The sequence below is a fragment of the Nycticebus coucang genome, chromosome 5, assembly GCF_027406575.1.
Source record: "Nycticebus coucang isolate mNycCou1 chromosome 5, mNycCou1.pri, whole genome shotgun sequence".
NCBI classification, from domain to species: domain Eukaryota; kingdom Metazoa; phylum Chordata; class Mammalia; order Primates; family Lorisidae; genus Nycticebus; species Nycticebus coucang.
The window spans coordinates 84,765,855-84,786,124 of record NC_069784.1 but is presented as its reverse complement, the minus strand read 5'-3'; the positions used below and the strand labels follow the sequence as shown (position 1 = coordinate 84,786,124).

General features: G+C 45.8%; 1 protein-coding gene across 3 annotated transcripts in view; it reads left to right on the top strand.

Annotated features, from left to right (window-relative positions):
* The window catches only part of SCML4 (Scm polycomb group protein like 4), a 112,537-nt gene that overhangs the window by 75,298 nt on the left and 16,969 nt on the right, over window positions 1–20,270 (top strand). For 2 of the 3 annotated variants that reach the window (XM_053592285.1, XM_053592286.1), the window contains one exon: window positions 635–829. In XM_053592285.1, the coding sequence (XP_053448260.1) occupies window positions 635–829 (195 nt within the window). Of the gene's footprint in view, window positions 1–634; window positions 830–16,192; window positions 16,413–20,270 lie in introns of those variants that run through there. The other variant, XM_053592287.1, reaches the window with a different exon arrangement.

Here is a 20,270-nt window from a genome sequence, read left to right as displayed (position 1 = left end):
AAATAAACAACAAAGCATTGGGTAAGCACAGTACAAAATAAATATATTGAGACTGTACTAAGATGAATGATGACTGAATAAGTGGGGAGAAGGGGCCATGTTTCCTTGTAGAAGAATTCCAAATGCTGCATAGACTGTCCCCTCTCCTTCCTGAGTGTGGACAGGACTTACTGAGCTGCTTCAGGGACAGTGTGAGAAGGCAGGGAAGGCATGTGGCCTGTACTGACTGCCAGGGCCGCGTGGTGGCATGTGGATATCATGGACCCCTACACTTTACCTCCCCCCCAGTCCATAACCCCAGTCTAATCACGAGAAAAACATCATAGAAACCCCAAACTGGGGGACATTGTATAAAACACCTGACCAGTACTCTTCAGAACTGTCAAGGTCACCAAAAACAAGGAAAGACTGAGAAACCGTCACAGACCAAGGAGATGGAGACATGACAGTTAAAGGCAATGGTAACCAGGATGCAATCCTGGGATGGAAATAGGACGTTAGTGGTCAAACGGGTGAAATTTAAATAAAGCCCACTTAAAACAAACAAAACAAAAAAACAACACACCCTCCCCCAGTCTGTCTCCCCGTCTTCTCCAGAGCCCAGCTCTGAGTCGCTGTCTCTGTGGTTTTCCAGTCTCAGCATCCTTTGATGGCAAACAGCACCTGCGGAGTGTGCCCGTGGTGAACAGTGTTGGGTACGTCCTCCGCTTCCTGACCAAGCTGTGCCGAAGCCTTCTGTGTGACGACCTCTTCAGCCACCAGCCCTTCCCCAGGGGCTGCAGTGCCTCTGAGAAAGTCCAGGACAAAGAGGAAGGGAGAATGGAATCAGGTAGGTCTGGTCCTGCAGGAGACCCTCTGGTCCCAGGTGTCTCTGCTGTCCTGGGGCAGGCAAGGTGGCTCCTGGGAGTCTCCTGCTGGAGCCCATCTGACTGCCTCTCTGGGTGCCTGGGGCACAAGCTGCCTGGACAAAGGGGAGCCAGGCAATCCCTCCCCCGGCAGTGGTGGGAAGTGTCTGCTCAGCTGCTCAGAGCTGACATGATAGCTTTTAGGCTTGTGCTATTAGAAATTAGACAAGGTACCCTCAATGAATCCCCAACAATAAAAAAAAAAGAAAGAAAGAAATTAGACAAGGTACAGCACTCTGGGAGGCCGAGACGGTGGCTCGATTGAGCTCATGTTTTCGAGACCAGCCTGACCAAGAGTGAGACATCGTCTCTAAAAAAATAGCCAGGCGTTGTGGTGGGCACCTATAGTCCCAGCTACTGGGAGGCTGAGGCAAGAGAATTGTTTGAGCCCCAGAGTTTGAGGTTGCTGTGAGTTATGACGCCACAGCACTCTACCGAGGGCAACAAAGTGAAACTCTGTCTCAAAAAAAAAAAAAAAAAAAATGGCTTGGTCCCTGTAGCTCAGAGGTTAGGGCGCCAGCCATATACACTAGGACTGGCAGGTTCGAACACAGCCAGGACCTGCCAAACAACAATGACAACTACAACAACTACAAAAATAGCCAGTGTTGTGGTGGGCACCTGTAGTCCTCCCTACTTGAGAGGCTGAGGCAAGAGAATTGCTTAAGCCCTAGAGTTTGAGGTTGCTGTGAGCTGTGTCGCCACATCACTCTACTGAGAGTGACATAGTGAAAGTCTCAAAAAAAAAAAAAGGAAAGAAATTAGACAAGCTGACCCATCACATATACTGAGTGATTTTCTTCACTCTCCTCTAATTGAAACTCTAGGCATTTATTTGTCATTGCTAGCTGTTGGAGGAGTATGAAATCCCAAAGAAACCAGATGCCTATCCATGTGAATTAAAGGAGAAACAAAGTGTCCATTGTTGCAGGAATTTGACTGGATCGTACATCAAATATGTTTTCCAGGGAAAGTTAGTGTTTGCCTTTCATCATAGGATGGGAAGTGACCCAGGGGTTGAGCTTCTTTTATACCACCAGCCACAGAATAGCTCAGGTTGAAAAAGTAGCTGTGGGCAGGGCAGCAGTGCCTCCTGGGCATACTCCATGGTCTTGTCCGCCCAGGGGGCTACACGCCAACAGGACATGCTCCTCCTCCACCGAGCAGCCCTGAGTTAGGGACCTGCAGAGAGGTGGACGCAAATCCAAAGGATGCGCAGAAATGTCACCTTTTACTTTCTCTGCAAGCGGGGTTGTTGACATATGAAAAGCACACGGGTAGCGTGACTGGAATCCAATCAGTACATTAATCTGCAAACATTTGCTGAATCCTCCTCTGTTCCTAGCTCTGTCTGAGACTCTGTCTTGGATAAGGTGAATGCATGAACATAGGACAGTTTTTGAGAAACAGGGTAACTATTGCAAATAATAAAAAATGTACATATCTTTAGGGATGTGCTCAGTGACAGGTTTAGAGTATTGTTTCTTCGAGTAAGAGTGGCTACACCTCAAACCCAGGTGCACAGCAGGCAAAGATACATTCAGATTCTTAGCATAGCTTTCCTTGAGGAAAGAGCCTTGCCTACAATTTTGCTTTTATCTCTCTGAGAGCTGGAAAACAGGACGAAATTTGGCCTCTACAAAGGAAGGTACGTAAGTAAATATGGCTGGTGTAAGCAGATGCTCTATGTATATTATAATATATATAATATAAGATATAGAATAATATATATTTTTTTGGTGTCTCTATATGTATGAGCTTGGAAAAGTCCCTCACATTTCTCTGGGCCTAAGTTTCCCATGTTAAATGAGAGGTTAGAGTTGCTGATACAAAATGTTCTTCCGGTTCTGACAATGCATGAATCTGGCCTCCTCTATAAACCTTAGTAGACTCGGAAACATATTGTTAAGCCATCTATCTTCTAGTGAATCTTCCAGTGAGAACAGCAGAACAGTATGATTTCACTTCTCAAACACTTGCGTCCATAGACATAATAAGGAAGTGACGTCTCCCATTGTCTTTTAAACGTATCCTGTGGGACTAGTTCTTCTCTGTCTATGGTTGAAATGCAGAACAAGTCTTGTGATTTTTCTGGTCCTTTTAGGTTACAAAATATTCTCTAGTCAATATTTCTAGGCCAGAGTGATAATTTAACTGTATTTTTAGGGAATCTATTATAGGTTTTTTGTGTTTTGGTTATTATGAGGCTTACAAACAAGTTATTAACAAGGGATAACAACTGGCGGGCTTCTCTCCCTCCCTACTTGGCCTCAACCTTGCCGATGGGAGGGTGGAGGCAGTGGGCTGCAGCGTGTGGGCCCCGCTGTCATGCCCCGATACGAAGACAAGCCAGGGGTGGTGCATTTTCTGAGGGTTTGTGTAAATGTGTGAAAGTGTGAAGCGCAAATGTTTGCTGTGGTCAGAACTATTTGCTCCAGAAAGGAAAATCCCCTCGGCAGTGTTTGAAGGAATGATACTGCAAAGCTTTGCAATATCTGTTTCTTGAACATAAAAGATGGATGTTGCATAACAGATCAAAAATTCAGAGGAAGAAGCTGTTATTGATACCATTATTGAAACCGAGATGAAAACGACAAAGGATTTTTCCCTGGGTCATTACCACAGAGAAACCAAAACAGGAATCATTGTTTTGCTACATCTCTTTGGGTGGGCCAGTTTTTCCCTTCCAAGGAATACTGGAGAAAATGGATGAGTTCTGTTTTTGAATATGTACAAAGAAAGTGATTCTCTCGATATAAGTTACTTTCAGAAGAAATTTTTAATGGACCAGTTATGAGCTGAGGGCATAACAAATGTGTTTTGAGAATTGTTCTAGAGCACAAAGAATGGAAAGACATATGTTCAAACTTGACTTTTCAATCAACTTATATAATTTGTCCATTCTGAAGGCCACTGACACACTCTGTATGTCACATGGAGCCTGTCCAGAAAATGTCTATTGGGAAAGTTGAGGATAAAACTTTGTCTTTTGTTAAGTCTGTCCTATTTAGTTCTAAAATAAATTGATCCATTAGAGAAGGAATACTCATTTGCACTGATTCACTGATGTTACCACCTCAACAATTTAATATTACCCAGCATAGCTGGGCGCCAGGCCTCAGATGATGTTGCCTTTTGCCTGTGCTCTTTGCCACCATCTTCTGTTTTCCTGTTTCCTGGTTTCATTTGCAGGCTGGCCCCTTCCACATAATGTGCATCTGTCAGCTGGCTACAGGCCTGCATTCTTAAGATCTGTAATCCAAAAAGGAAAGAACTTTCTTTTCCAGGATCCACAAATCAAATTGTACAAAAGGACTCTGATCTTCCCTGGATCATCTGCCCTTGCCCTGGACTAGTCCCTGTAGAAAAGAGATGGGGACTCTTGGCCAGCCCTGGATTAGATGCACTATCAGTGATAACTTCTGTCGGTCACATTGGCTGAGTGGGGGCCTTATGCCAATAGGAAAGGGATCTGGGGCAAACTAAATAGGTGTTTGGTAGAGAAAACAAGAGTGGAATACATGAAGTGGTTGAAAAAGCATAGCATTAAAGTAATTCTATTCTGACATTTAATACTGTAGACAGCCAAACAGGAAGCCAAGTTTCCAGTTTTATTTTTGTTATCGAGGAATAATGAAGAACCATAGCCTCCTTAAACTTCCGTAGTTCATTGGAATTAAAGCAATCAAGGTCTTACATAGTGCAGTTGGATTCGTAAAGGTTCTCCCAAAAGGCTTGAGAAGTCCACATCGGCAAGGTCATGGTTGCAGAAGCTCCTTGTGTTTCTGTTATGTGTCCTCTATTCACCAGGAAAGGGGAAACGATGGATTTTTCAATAACTTGTATATCTATTTAACGCTACAACTTTTATTACAAGTGAGTTTGGCAAGACAAAAAAGGGATAACTTAGATCAGAAAGAAAATAATAGAAATAAAGGAACAAATGAAAAACCTGTATTTTAGCTCCATCTCCCCCACATTTTGACTTTCACTTATCTAAGTCTGCATATTTTTATACTACCTATCTCTTAACCAGTTGCTGTAGTTATTCTTGTTTCTGATAGATTTCTCTTTGGGGCTTCATGCTAGAGTTAAGAGTGGACTAGAGTTATGAGTGTCCGCCACGATTACAGTATTGGAATGTTCTGAGTTTGTCTGCAGACTTAATTTTACCAGTGGGGTTTTACATCCTCAAACATTTGTTCTTTTTTTGCATGTTTGTGTTTTTTTCTTTCAGATGGAAGAACTCCCTTTAGGATTTCTTGTAAGCTAGGTCTATATGGTGAATTCTCTCAGCTTTTGTTTGGGAAAAATTTTCTCTCTCCTTCACAGTTGAAGGATAGCTTTGCTGCACCCAGTATTCTTGAATGCTATTTTCTTTCAGCATTTTAAACATGTTGTTCCACTCCCTCCTGGCCTGTATGGTTTCCACTGAGAAGTCTGATGCCAGATGCACTGGGGCCTCTTTAGGTGTTACTTGCGTCTTTTCTTTTGCTGCTTTTAGGATTCGCTCTTTGTCTTTGGCCTTTGAGATTTTGATTGTTGTTATGCCAGTGGGGGTGGTCGTATTTGAGTCAGATCTGTTTGGTATTCTTTGACCCTCCTGTAGCTGGATATCTTTCTCAAGTTTTGAGAAGTTTTCTATCATTATTATTATTATTATTACTTTAAATAAGCTTTCTGCCCTTTGTTCTTGCTCGACTGTCTCTCTTGAAAACACCAATAATTCTTGGATAGGTAATTATCTACATCTTGTAAGTAATATTTGTTGCTTTTTGTTCTTTTTTATTGTTTTCCCCTCTGATTGTATTCTGAAGTCTCCACGCTCACTGATTCTTTCCTCTGCTTGATCCCTTCTGCCACTGAGAGCCTCTAATGATTTTTTTCAGTTCAGCAAATATATTTCTCAGTTCCAAGATTTCTGGGTTTTTAAAATTATTTCTTTGTTAAATGATTTCTCTGATAAAGTTCTTGTTTTTGTTTTTGTTTTTTCTTCTATTTTTATGAGACAGGGTCTCATTCTGTCCTCCAGGCTAAAGTGCAGTGGCATCATCATAACTCACTACAACCTCAAACTCCTGGGCTCAAGTGATTGTCCTGCCCCAGCCTCCTGAGTATCTGGGACTACAGGCACGCACCACCACACCTGGCTAATTTTTATATTCTTTCTGGAGACTGTATCTTACTTTTGCTCAGGTTGGTCTCCAACTCCCGGCCTCAAATGATCCTCTTGCCTCAGCCTCCCAAAGTGCTGGGATTGCAGCCACCATGCCTGGCCTCGCTGATAAATTTTTGAATTGCTTTTCTGTGTTATCTTGTGGATCACCGAGTTTCCTTAAAAATGACTGATTTCAAGTTTGGATCGGAGATCTCTTATATCAGTGTCTGGTTAGGATCAGTTATTGGTTCCTTGCCTTGTCTGTCCCTTTGGGGAGATCGTGACCCCTGTTTGCTGTTGTTTTGTGTGGATGCACATCTGTATCTTTGCATTGAAGGATCATTTATTCCAGTCTTCTCTGTCTGGCTTGATTGGGTTTTTATGGGATGTATTTTCTTAAAGGTTCTTTGCCACTAGGTTGGTCACTGCCTCCTTTGTGGCTCTAGGTGGCTCTAGTAAACAATCAGAAGGGGAGGTCTGATTGGGGAGGTCCCAGAGGCAATACCCCAACAGCGTGGGAAGGCTGGCTAGGAGCTCCTGCCCCTGGATCTGTGGGAAGAACCTCCCATAGCACAGTGCTATTCGATAGCCACTCTGATCCTCCATCGCTTTTGGTGGAGTTACAGAGCTGAGTTTCTGGGGTTGAAGATGGTAGTCTTGACTGCCCCCTTCACCTCTGCCTGTCTCTGGGGTATTTTTTCCATCCAGGCACTCTCTCTGTTTGCTGTGGGTTAAGGCAGGGACAGGTCTCCTGCCATGGAACCCAGCATGGTGTGGAAACTGACTGTCCGCCTCGATGTCACTTCTTCCAGCATACAGACAGTGAATTAGGGGGGAATTTTCCACACAGTTGGCACCAGATTGGTGGGAGTCATCGAAGATGTGGAGGTTTGATTCTCTTACCCTGTGCTCATAGTTTTCTCACTTCTCTGTGGCCCTAAGAATAGTCTTATCTTCATATTTAGGTTCTGAGATATTTCCAGTGATAATCTCAGCACTGTGTATTTGTTTTTGGTTCTGTGTGTGTGAGTGTGTTAGAAGGGGGTGGGGATGAAGCCAGCTTGCTTGTGTACTTGCCATTTCAGAACCGGAACTCTTTGTCCCTGGACTTTAGATTTCACTCAGACATATAATTATCACCATCTTCCCTCCCGCTTGTGTCAGGCCAGTTGCCTGGAGCAGTGAAGGAGGCCACAGGGTCACTGTCCCTCCCATAGCTAGCTAGCCTTGAAGTCAGCCCTTCATGGAAGGTGGAGGAGTGGGGACAGGCAAGAGGCAGGGAGTTTTTACTCAATGAGTCCTGCTGTGAGTGGGCATTGTGATCTGTTTCCGGCAGGTGTTCACAGCTCATTCTTCATCCTGTGGGCTGTTGTGTGGGTTCTTGGGGTCTCTACCATCTCTCACTTGCACTTTCCTTGGCATGGACAAATGCAACTCTTCTCTGGCTGGTCACTTACCGTTCCTTCCACAGTGGCAGGCCTCTGAGGATAAAGCTCTAGCTTTCTACTGACACTCCCTAATGCCTCCAGACTGTCCCACTGGTCAGTCTCCTCTGACCACCCACCCACAACTGGAAAGAAACACATCCTCTGCCCAAACCAGCTCTGGCTGTGCCAGCTGATCCTAAAGTCACCTTCTTTATTCTGCCAGCCAGCTGCAGTTGTTCAGATTTCCCATGGGAGTTGAGCACTAATCTGGAGCTTGTCTCCCAAGCTCCAGAGGACAGATCTCAAGTCATTCACAGGGCCACTTTAAAGCCATTGGTAATGCTGGATCGTTCTCTCTGTAATTCATCTTCTAATTGACCTGCCTCTCCACCTCCATAATCTATCTCATTTGCAGGCTGGATGAGGGTGGGCATCTTGATGTAACACTGGGTTTCCACCTTCTCTTTGTGCAACACCTGCACGGCGGCCTCACACGTTGGTATGCAGTGTCTATTGTCTGTAGCCTCAGCCAAAGCTGGTCATAAAATATACAAAGGGTGCCAAAAGAAAAATAATGTATTGAATTTGTAAAACTCTGTGGCTTGGCGCCCTCAGCACAGTAGTTATGGCGCCAACCACATACACTGAGGGTGGCGGGTTCAAGTCCGGCCTGGGCCAGCTAAACAACTGCAACAAAAAATAGCCGGGTATTGTGGCGGGTGCCTATAGTCCCAGCTACTTAGGAGGCTGAGCAAGAGAATCCATTAAGCCCAAGAGTTGGAGGTTGCTGTGAGCTGTGACACCACGGCATTCTACCCAGGGCAACATAGTGAGACTTTGTCTCAATAAATAAATAAGTAAATAAATTTGTAAAACTCAGGTCACATTTGAGTTGTGCAGTTGTAAGAGGTGCTCAATGAGACTTGTCTTCATCTTTTTGTTATCAGCATATATCAAGTATTACAATTTTAATGCAATCTTTTCCTTTCTTAAAATACATGCATATATTTTTGGCACCCTCTGTATGGTTTCATTTTAACATCTTATTCCAGGAGGATGAGAGCTAGACGCTGCTACCTCTAGCTGAAAGCTGGTTTCCTTCCTGTCAGCTTAGGAGACTTGGAAGGAATGACCCCAGTCATCCTGATGAGCCCTTTACTAGTCCATGACTGCTCTGAAAAGATGAATTGCTCCAAATCCACCATCCTTGTGGTGGCAATTGTTCCTCATGCGTGGGATGCAGAGTGCTGTGTGTCTCTTGCGGGGAGAGTGGAGAGGGCAGAGAGGGTGTACGATGCTCTGAGCAGTCCCTCGCCCCACATGGCTTTCCCAGTCGTCTGCCATGACCCCTGAAATATCAATACTAGGAAGTTTGCCTTTAGGATCTTTGGAATTGCCTTGCCGATGCTTCTTTAGAGCGTAACATGTCAGGTTATTACTCTGTTAGAGGACGAATCAGCTTATCATCCACTTTCTTGCTGTTTGTGATAAGAAAGAGCGTGTGTTTATATGGGGTAGGGGTGGAGGTCTTTTTGATTTGGGGCTCCATACCCATCCGCAGGACACAACCTTCCCAAACGAGACTGTAAGGTCTTGAGCTCACTTGAGCCACAGCAGTGCCTGGTCCTGTTCTGCCCCAAGGTCCTTCATCCCAGGCTGGCGTGTTTCTGGCTTGACGCCACGCACCCAAGAGGGTTTGCTAACACTTCCTGGAACATTTTCAGAAGATAATCAGATAATAAGTGCTATAGTTTGAATACTTGTCTGCCCAAACCTCATGTTGAAATTTGATTCCCAGTGTCGGAGGTGGGTCCTAATGGGGGTTGTTGGGGTCATGGGGGTGGATCCCTCGTGAATAGGTTAAGGCTGTCCGGGGTTGTGGTGAGTGAGTTCTTACACTGGTTGTTCCCGTGAGAGACGGTTGTTAAAAAGCGCCTGGCACCTCCCTGTCCTCTTTCTCTTGCTCCTCCTCCTCCCGTGTGGCATGCTGGCTCTCCTTCACCTTCACCGCCGGGGGACGCTCCCTGAGGTCTTCACCAGCTGCACGTGTTGGCGCCACACTTCTTGTACAGCCTGCAGAACTGCGAGCCAGATAGACCTCTTTTCTTTATAAATTTCCCAGCCGCAGGTATTCCTTTATAGCCACACAAAAATGGACTAAGGCAATGGGAACATGCAAAGCCATGACAACTAAAAAACTGTGCAAGGAAGTGGAATATTTGTGGAAGAGAAAAAAGGAAGATTTGGGGAAGACACGATTTTCTGTTTCAGCGTATGAAAGCCGGTCAGGTGGATTGGTTCTCCATGGTCCCGAAGAGCAGAACCGAGACTAGGGAACTAGAGTGTAGGTTCAATTAAATCTAACGTCTTGCGACTCAGACTCAGACTCTGTTGAGGGGGCATTGTTATCACCTGAGAAAGGCATAGGCTCACCGGCCCTTCTACAGTTTTTTCTTTTCTTTTCTTTTTCTTTTTTTTTTTTGAGACAGAGTCTTATTCTGTAGTCCTGAGTAGAGTGCTGTGCCATCACAGCTTACAGCAACCTCAAACTTTTGTGCTCAAAAGATCCTCTTGTCTCAGCCTCTCAAGAACTGGGACCATAGGCGCCGGCCACAACACTTGGCTGGTTTTTCTATTTTGAGTAGAGCTGGAGTCTTACTCTTGCTTAAACTGATCTTGAACTCCAGAGCTCAAGTGATCCAGCTTCCTCGGCCTCCCAAAGTACTAGGATTACAGGTGTGAGCCACTGCGCCTGGCCCTTCTGCAGTTTTTAACAACAGATCCCCAGATGTTTTGAAGTCACATTAAAGTTTGAGAGGGGTGGATTTAAGGAACACTTTCAGACAGGGAACTTGCCAGTTAACAAGGTGGAGTTCTCAGAACATAGCTCCTTTAGGAGTCCGGTAGGGTTGACATTCTAAAGAGCTTGGAAAAGTCGAAGTGTCTCAGAAGTTGCAGGGCTGCTTGAGAGGTAGGTGTTGGGGATCTCGTGTGTCTACTTGTTAGGGCCACTAACAGGAGCTTTGGCAACCCTGAAGAGTAGGACCAAGGTGTCTTCTCCGTTCCCTTCTGGGCTGAGAGTCACAGGTGGGAGGTGGCAGAAGACAACCTGAGACAGACAGCAGGAGAACAGGTGCCCCAAAAGCTCTAGTGAAGGCCTCCCAGAGGGTAAAGTGAGGACCCCGAGACAAAGAGGCTCTGTCAGAAGCAGGAACTCTTCTGGTGAAGCAGAGGGAGGGCTTCTTCCCAACCTCTTCCTCTACCCTTGAAAGGTAAACTGTCTTTCCAAATTATCTTTTTTCCTTGGGTTCAGGAAAACCAACCTTCAGGCCCACTTCCTAAAACGCAGATGTGGGAGGGCAGCTCTTAGGAGAATGGAGACAGAAAGATGAATTTGACAAGGTTGGTCATTCTGTCGAAAGTCCTGAGATTGCCACGGGCAAAATGTCATCTTACCTTCGAGTGTGAAAATGTCTCAAGTATATATACGCTATAGCTAGTGCTTCCCTAATTCTAATGTGCAAAACCCACCTGGGCCTCTTGCTAAAATGCAGATTCCAGTTCACTAGGGCTGAGGTGGGGCCAGAGAACCTGCACTTCTAACAGGCACCTTGGGGATAGCTGTGCTGCTGGCCAGGCAGGGATGACACTGGGTGATAAAGTGTGGGCTGGCGGAGTCCTGCTCATGTAGGGAAATTTATTTTGGGTTTTCAGCAAAACAAATAAATCTTGGCTAAGATGGTTCTTCCCTCATATATAAGTGTTGGCACTGAAGATGACCTAGTGTCCTGTGGAGGTGTTCCGTGGGCTGGAACGGAGGGCGCACAAGGGCCACAGTGGTTGCATAAATCCAGGTGAGAAAGAGGAGGCTTGCAGGTCCGGGGAGGAGGGTGGAAGAGATGGAATGATGACAAATAATCAAGTTTCTCAGCGTGGCCTGGCAGCCACCTGCATGGTCTCTGGTGCCCTCGAAACCTCCCCCAACTGTGGGGAGATGCCTGTTCTCCTTAGAGCCTTGTCTCTACGTCCACAGTGGCAGTTGATTGTGCCTTATCTTGTAGGACTCTGGGTCCACACCTCATCTCCTCTGCTGGACAGGCCTGGGGACAGGGCCATGCTGTCCCCAGCAGAACCCAAAACATCACAAGTAGGCACTTATGTTATGCTGACTTGAATTCAATGCAACACGGCCGAACAGATTGTCTGCTCACCAGGAGTCGATCTTTGGAAACCACAAATGTGGTAGCTGATCTCTTCTGCAAGATCTAATTCAGTAGTTGGTTTCCTGCCTTTTGAAGGTTTAGCATGATGGGAACAAATTGTTTACTTTTCGTTGAGTAGCTTCTTTGATACACAGATGGTAGCGGGTGGGAGAGAAAAGGGGACATTTATTCTTGAGGCTTGCTGTTTTCTTGCTTGGCTGGTGGTCCTGAGCCAGGCCTCAGAAAGCTATCCGAGTAACAGTCACTCACAATGTGTTCCATTATGGTTGAACCTACACAGACGGCATTTAGAAATCAAACCTGCTTTCTTGTTCAACCACAAATTTATCCACCATAATGGCCTTACAGAGAATGACTGTGTGGAGAATATCTACTTTCGCAAAAGACTGTTTATTTCTAAAAGGGAATGGGGCTTAAAAGTGGTGTGAGTTCTATTCCATGGACCCATCCATTCAGTGAGTATTTGGCAGACATCTACTGAGTTCCTCCTGTTTGTAACGCAGGAAGGCCCACAGAGATCAGGCCACTTGTTGAGAGCCACACAGCCAGGTCGTGGTGAGGAGGAAGCACGGGGCAGGTCTTCCCATCCCCAGCCCTTTGCTGTCTGGAAGGTGCCACCACTGGCTGGGTGGGGTGTGCATTCCTGTTTCCCGGCTCAGAGGGCCAGCTGCACAAAATGGATGTTCACAAGTGGCTTGTGGTGTGAGACTTTCAGCAAAGAGGTAAAAGAACAAAACAAACTCCAGTTCCCATTCAGCAAAATCAAGGGGGAAATGGCACTCCAAGCAGATCAAGTCTTTTTGTCTCCTTCTGGGCTTCCTGCCTTTGCCACAAAGTGTGTTTTATTTCTGTCTTTGTACTCTGGGGACATCAGTACTAGAGGATGACTTCAGGGCAGGCAGTGCCTGTCACTCCAGCCACCAGGAGAATGTTCTTAGATCTACAAAGCCCACACGAAACAGCCTTCTCCACCAGACATCAGGTATAGTTTGACCTCCTATCTTACTTAGTATCCGGAATGATGGAAGGGAAAGGAAAGAAACAAAGGGGAAGTTACTGATCAGTGGGTGCGGGGAGATGGATGATGGAGATGGTTGCACGACATTATGGCTGTATTTAATACCACTGAACTGTGCACTTGGTAAATTTGATGTCATGTACATTTTACCACAATAGAAAATTGGAGAAAATAAAAGGAACTGGAATCAATCCCTGAAAAGCAGAGAAAAGAAGTAAAGGGAGAAGTGTCAGTCCAGATCCCCTCCGGCGACCTCCCAAGCACAGGCCACGTGATCGGAGTACTGGGGAGCTATGTTCATTCTAGTACAGCCAAGGGCCACGTGAACACCGAGTCGTCTGTTTCTCAAGCTGAGCATTGGAAAGGGGGTCATGTGGAAGGAGAATAATCTATCAGTGGCAAGCTCAGGCCTAGGAATACTTGCAGGAGGCTTTGATGGAAAGGTTAAAGAAGAGTGTCCACAAATTCTGCAGGAAACACAAAAATCTTCGTATGTTTTCTGACACTTAGGGCCAGTAGAAGCCCACGAGAGACCGCACACCATGCGACAGAGAGTATTCTCCAAAGTAGCATTTCCCATCCTACTTCTCCCTAGGTGCCAAAATACCCTGTTTCCCCAAAAATAAGGTGTGCTCCCAAAGATGCGCTAGGTCTTATTTTCAGGGGACGTCTTATCTTTCCTGTAAGTAGGTCTTATTTTCGGAGGATGTCTTATTTTTGGGGAAACAGGGTAGGTTCACTTAAGAAAAACTATTGTATTTTCGGGCTCGGCGCTCGTAGCTCAGTGGTTAGGGTGCTGGCTACATACACCAAGGCTGATGGGTTCGAACCTGGCCCGGGCCTGCTAAACAACGACAACTGCAACAACAACAACAAAAAATAGCCGGGCGTTGTGGCAGGCACCTGTAGTCCCAGCTACTTGGGAGGTTGAGGCAAGAGAATCTCTTAAGCCCAAGAGTTTGAGGTTGCTGAGAGCTGTGACACCTTGGCACTCTATTGAGTGTGACATAATGAGATTCTGTCTCAAAAAAAAAAAAAAAAAAGGAAAGGAAAAGAAAAACGATTGTATTTTCAATGATCTCTTTCATTAAATTATATTTATACATATTTTAAATACTGATCTAAAATATAATCTGCTTTTTACAAGAAGAGTCTCTAGAGAAAATTTGTAGATTTAAAATAGGTAGTTACTATGTCCAATAGTTGATTTGATGCCTTTGCATTGTAAGGCTTGGGTTCTCTTTCACATCCTATAGATATTGAGGAAGTTATTTACTCAATAACTATTAACTAATGAATGAATGAATGTCCCAGTTGAGTTGTTTTAATTGCCCAAGGTATTTTAAGCATGGGAAAATAGTAGAATATTGAATCCTGTTGACCACCTTGATAATATTTTAATAGAAAGTATTTATATTCAAATAAAACAAAAAGAAATTAAGAGAACACTCTTCTTGTCCAACATCACAAGTAAAACCATTCCGTGGGTTAAAGATGCCAGTACCAAGACTGGAGGGGCAGAATGCAGATGTGGTAAATCCTCAGCAGGCTTTCTACCCTTTGGGAGAGCTTAGAGGAGCTAAGAGAATGAGGAGGAGAAAAAGAGCTAATTTAAAAAAAAGATGGTAAATACAGTCTTTCTTCCCACAAGGCTGACCTCAGAATTCTCTAAAAGACACCCTTTCCTCTACCCCATGCCTTCTCGTCAAGGCATCTGCTGGGAATGTCCTTTGTTCCGCGAGGCTGTCTGTCCTCTGTTGATATCCCCACTTCTCGACTCTCCACCAGCTGTTCCAGCTGTCCAGACACTGGGGGCTCTTGGTCGCTGCCAACCAGCTGGGTCCGGGTCCGCTGCGGAAGGTCTTCAGTGTGTCTCTGTGGGCTCTGGCCTCTGATAGAAGAGTAGATCTAGGCACTTAAGATCCAAAGGGATGGAAGCCAAGTCCTCTGATTCATACATCCAAACACAGAAAGCACAAGGATCATGGAAATGAAAGGACCAAGTGTGTGAGATGCAGCCTTTCTAAACCTCCAGGGCCCACGGTGGCTGTCCCAGAGCCTCCAGCCACACCTTTGGGTTAACCTCCCTGGAACCATGCACGGAGCCCCTGTGGTGAGCCCTGAGGTGGTATCTGCAGGTTTCCAACACCACTAGATGCTGACCACGTGTGAGAACTAGGGTTCAAATGGCAAACCATGCCAAGAAGAACTGAAAGAGCTTAGATTAACTTCATAAACTCCTATTCGTGTATGTTGCCTGGGTGTCATTCACAGGCAATAAACTCTTTGCTGAAAAAACAAATATACTTCCCGGCGGAGAATCGGGCAGCTCTTCTGTGACAGATCCATCCTAGATACCTCTGAATTAGTAATTACAATTCCCAACCTGCAGACGCAGAGTCAAAAGGAATGAAACAAATTCCTTTTCCATCTGCATTAGTATCTCCTGTTGTGTAACAAATTATGCTCCAAAACTTAGTGGCTTAAAATAACATTTATTTTATCGCTGTTTCTATGGATCAGGAGTTCAGGAACAACTCACCAGGGCCTCTAGCTCTGGGTCTCTCACAAGGCTCCAAGCATCTCAGAGTTCAACTAGGGAAGGATCCACTTTTCTAGCTCATTCATGCGGTTGTTGTCTGGATTCATTTCCCACCAGCTGCTGGTTCCTTGCCCTGGTGGCCTTGGCCTCCACATTGAGTGCCTCTCAACATGGCAGCCTGCCTCACCAGAGTGAGCGGAGCTGCAAAGTGCTGTGAGCCTCCCTCAAAGTTGAGATGTCCCTTTAGAGCTGAAACTTGCAAGGTGTCTCTATTCCAGGGACTGCAACATCTTCCTGACTAAGGATCACTTAATTTTCCTAAAGTTCTGTGAAAGACCAAAAGGTATAGGGGCTGTCAAGGAAACAACCATGATTACAGGTTCAAGGCTTAGGGTGGAGGCTTGGCAAAGGTGCAGGATCACTAGTGGCTGGTTCTGGAAGCTGCCCTCCTCTTGAGACTGAAAGGGCACTCGTTATTCTGAACATCTGACTTTGGTCAAAATCGCCTTTGGCCAAACTTTCCAAAGGAGGAAATCAACCCCTAGGCTCAGAACAAAGTCTCACACAAACCAGAAACATCCAAGAGGATTAAAGAAGTTCAGGTGTCAGGCATTAAAATTATGGTTGGTTTCTGTGCATCTCATTAGGGGAGAAAAAATATATAAATGTACTTAAATGGAGCAGAGGGGAGTCATAAGGGACTCTGAGGGCTGAGTGATCTGAACATCAGAGACAACTTTAAAGAGAAAATCTATACTGGCCAGAGACCAAGTTAATGGAAAATTTAATTGAAGTGAATGAAATGCTCAGCCTCATAGGTAGTGTGGCCTGGTGCCCTTTGAACCAGAAAGGCTGAGCCAAGAGGCCACAGAGGGCCCTAGGGGAAAACGAGCTTATCTGCAAGAACAAGGGGCGGGACCCAGCCTGAGAAAAGAAAACCTGCAAACCTCCACCCGAGCCTCAGTGGAAGGCTGGCAAGGGCAGGGAGGAAATCTTCTGGTTTCTACCACCACCAAGTCCCTCAGAGGTCCTCAGCAGAAGGCCCCTCTGCATCCCACAGCGCCAGCACGTGCTGGGAGCTGAAGACCCCCAGAGGGGAGTGGGAGAGGCTGCCAGGAGGCAGAGACACAACCTCCAAGGTAGGCACCACGGCTCCTGTGTCTGGGCTCTGAGTGAAACAGGTACAGCCCCAGCAGCTCCCGTGCTTGAGCACGGAGCCCTCTCCCTGCCCTGTGGCTCTCTGCTCCCCTCCCACAGGTCCCCTCTGGGTTGCAGAGCTCACTGCTGGCTGGCTCCTAGGTGGGCAGCCGCTGAGCACCGGGTGATGCCATCCACAGCCTTCGGGTCTGCCCACTGTACTAGTACTCTTTCCAATCTGGGTGTCAGGGCTGGGCATCTGGGCTGACACTGTCCTCTTCAGCAGCCGAGCTGAGCGTGCACACGTGGAGCCCTTGGGACCAGAGCCAGGGTGGAGTTGTGTGGCCGGCTGGGCTGGGCAGACCTGTGAAAGGCCAGGGCTGCTAGCCCGGGGGAAGGTGGCTGTGCTCTGTGCTGCTGCTCCCTCAACTGCGAAGTTAGGACTGATGCTGGGAAATGAGGTGGGGGGTGGGGTATGAGTGTGTGTGTGTGTTTACGTGTGTGTGTGTGTGTGTGTCTGTGTGTGTGTGGAGAGAGAGAGACCTGTTTAGAGACAAGAAAGAAGTGTAAGACTCGAACTTCTTAGTTCTTGTCTAACTAGGTGTTATGTGAGAATAATTTTACAGATGGTGGTAGCGTTGCTTTTCAAAGCTCCATTTCGTTAGAGAACCTAAGTAAAAAGTCAATTTAAATTTTAAAATAAAATCAATAGGCCAAGCTCCCTTAACTGTAAGCAGTGAAGTCTTGTGTTCTAAATCAGAAGAGAACTAAAACTTGGTTTAGTGTCTGTAGCTTACTATACCCGCCCCTTTCCCTCTCTTGCCAAGCTCTCTGCTTTGGAACTTTCTCTTTCTCTCTCTGGCTCTTGGCTTCCTTCTTCCTGCCCATCTTTCTCTCTGCTTCTCTCTTTGGAGGTTCACAACTGCCCCTCCAGGACTGTGGCAGGAACAGGCTACACCAGCGGGTGGCCCGGCAGCCCTGGGTACGGGACACCCTCTACCTCACCTCCTACCCAGGCCTTAGGGGTGGAGGGAGGGAAGGACGCGTGCTCACACTCTGGACTCATAGCCCTGAACCTGGAGCCTGAGACATGGTTCAGATCTGTATATAAACAGGTATCCCCTGAGGCTTGGGTAGGCTGGAACTCTTTCCAGAGTGGTCTTTGGCCTCTCCATAGGCAGCTTTATACACAGTGGCTGGAAGGAACAGGTTAGCAATGGTGGTAAAAGAAATCAGCTCTCCTGAAAGTTCCCAAGACTACTAAACCCTAAAAACTCAGCGGTTTCTTTGAACGTGCCCTTTGCCTTTCTATTTAAACATGCTGTTGTGATTATACAAAAAACAGATTATTCTTTTTTTTCTTCCGGAGGAAAGATTTAATGATTTACAAGTGACAACATGTGTCCCTTGGATGGACACAGAGAGTTACACAAGTGCATAAAAAGCCTCTCATTTACCCTGCTTTGTTTAGCTGGCACAACAATTAAATGGCCTTAAATAGAGCCTGGGTAGGATCCTACGGTTTTTGAGAGGTGCAGGGGTAACAATACAGCTTATTGCAGATAAGAAAGGATTTTGTAAAGATCCAGGAGGAAATGACCTGTGGTTTGCCAGAAGTCTGTGTGTGGGAGGTAGTTCTATCCTTGAAGAGGTCTGCTGGCCCCATCTGGTGTTTGCTCGCCAGTCAGCCACAAAACTGAAAAGCGTGGTTCTCTCTCTGAACACAAATTTGGTCCTTTTTTCTTTTAACTATTTTTTGTTTTAAATAGTGAGTTTAAGTAACAAACCTATGTCATGATTGCATTAAAATTTTAAGCTACTAGAGGTTCCGCATACCTATAATTCATCTACATGTATCTTGGACAATTGAATGATTCTGAGTCATGGGAAGGGTATGTACACAGCATGAGGGACTGGGGTTAGATAGAAAAAAGAATTTTCAGGCAATGAGATGTGTTGTACAATGGCCTATGAGAAAGGTTTTTAATTCTCTTTTGTGAAGCTTCTAAATAAGAGACTCAGTTCTCTACGGCAATTTCCTCTCTAGAGACTAGCCTGCCTAAAGAGAAGGGTTGGCATTAGTTTATGGCATTCCAAATGTTAGTTTTACAACCTACACAATTTTTACTGTGTTTGAGTAACACCTATGGAAGTGTTTACTAGAGGTGTTCCTTTAAGTTGATTTCTTTCTTTCTTTTTTTTTTTTTTTAGCCAAGGCCGGGTTTGACCCCACCACCTTTGGTATATGGGGCCAGCACTCCACTCCTTGAGCCACAGGCACCACCCTAAGTTATTTTATTTCTTTCAACTTTAGCCTCTAGACAGTTTGAGCAATGTTATTGTATCAGTGAAATCATTGTTTGATATCCTAATTACATTTTGTTGATCTATGTCAAAATATATATGACTATACGACTGTAAACATCATTGGCCAGTTGTGGGTTGAACTGTGTTCTCCAAAAAGATATGTTCAAATCCTAATCCCCTGGTACCTGTGAATTGGACCTTATTTGGAAATAGGGTCTTTGCAGATGTAGGCAAATTAAGACGAGATCATACTGAACCGAGATGGGCCCTAACCCCATGACTGCTGTCCTTAGAAAAACAGGGAAATTTGGATGTAGGTGCTAACACCCAGGGATAACTCCGCGATGGAGGCAGAGATTGGAGTGATGTGTCTACAGCTAAGGAACTCCAAGGATCGTCAGCTACCACCAGAAGCTAAAGAAAGGCAAGGCTGTTTTCTCACCTAACCCCACCCCCACCCCCAAGAGGGAGCACAGCCTGTCAGTGCCTTGATTTCATGTGGTAGCCTCCAGATCTATGAGAGAATGAATTTCTCCTGTTCTAAGCCACCCACTTGGTGGTAACTTCTGCAGCCCTAGGAAATGAATGCACCTGTGTTCCACCTAAGGTCCTTCCTTCCCTGTCCCATCAGAGGGACACACAACACTGGGGGAAATGCTGGGCTGGGTGCTCTGTGGACGTCCCTCTACTTCCTGCAGTGACGGCCATCACCCCATTAGCTGTTCTTACACCCCGTTATGATGTGTCAGCCCCCCTGTTTATAAAAGGGAGAAAATCCTATTATAATCAGGTTTGAAAAGATGAGTTTCATCCCTGTGAAAGCCACCGTGGTGTGTGCATCTGAACATGCCGCTCACGTGTGGTCTCCCTGGGAGCTACTCCGCAGAGCCGGTCTGGGGCCTGGTCACTGCCCACCTCAGCAGACTTGAGAATCATTGGCACATCCTCTGCTAGGCAGAGGGCCCCTGCTTGATGCTCCCTGACTCATTCATCTGCGTCGTAGCCCAGAGGTCGGCTTTTATCACTGTTGATCTCACTCTCGTCTTCGTCAGCAGCTTCTGAACCAATTAAATGTGTGTTCCCTTGTTCCCCATTCCTGCTCTGCGCCGTAAGGGAATCATCTTCCATCTGCCTCCGTACTTCCCAACTACAGTGCAGAATGCAGACTATCTGTATGCTTTACCTTACCCTGGCAGAGTTACGCAGGAGTATTTAATTTGGATTTAAAATATTTAATGAACAGAATAGATGGTTTAAGTCTTTTTTCATTGTTCAGCACAGATCTACATAAAGATTTACATGTGAGCCTTTATGTGATGAATTTTAATGCATCTCTGTATCGTGGCAGCCTCACTGCTAACAGTGGCCTGAATGTTTGCTCAATAAATATTTATCAAGTGCCTCCTCTACTGCAAGCCTCACCAGATACTGTGTGGAGCTTCTGCACGTAGACCAAAGCTATTGCCATTTGGGACACAAAAACTACCCATGTCCCAGACTATGAGAATTTTCCAGTAAAGGGAATGTGATGACAGCCTCACTGCTTCCTGGCT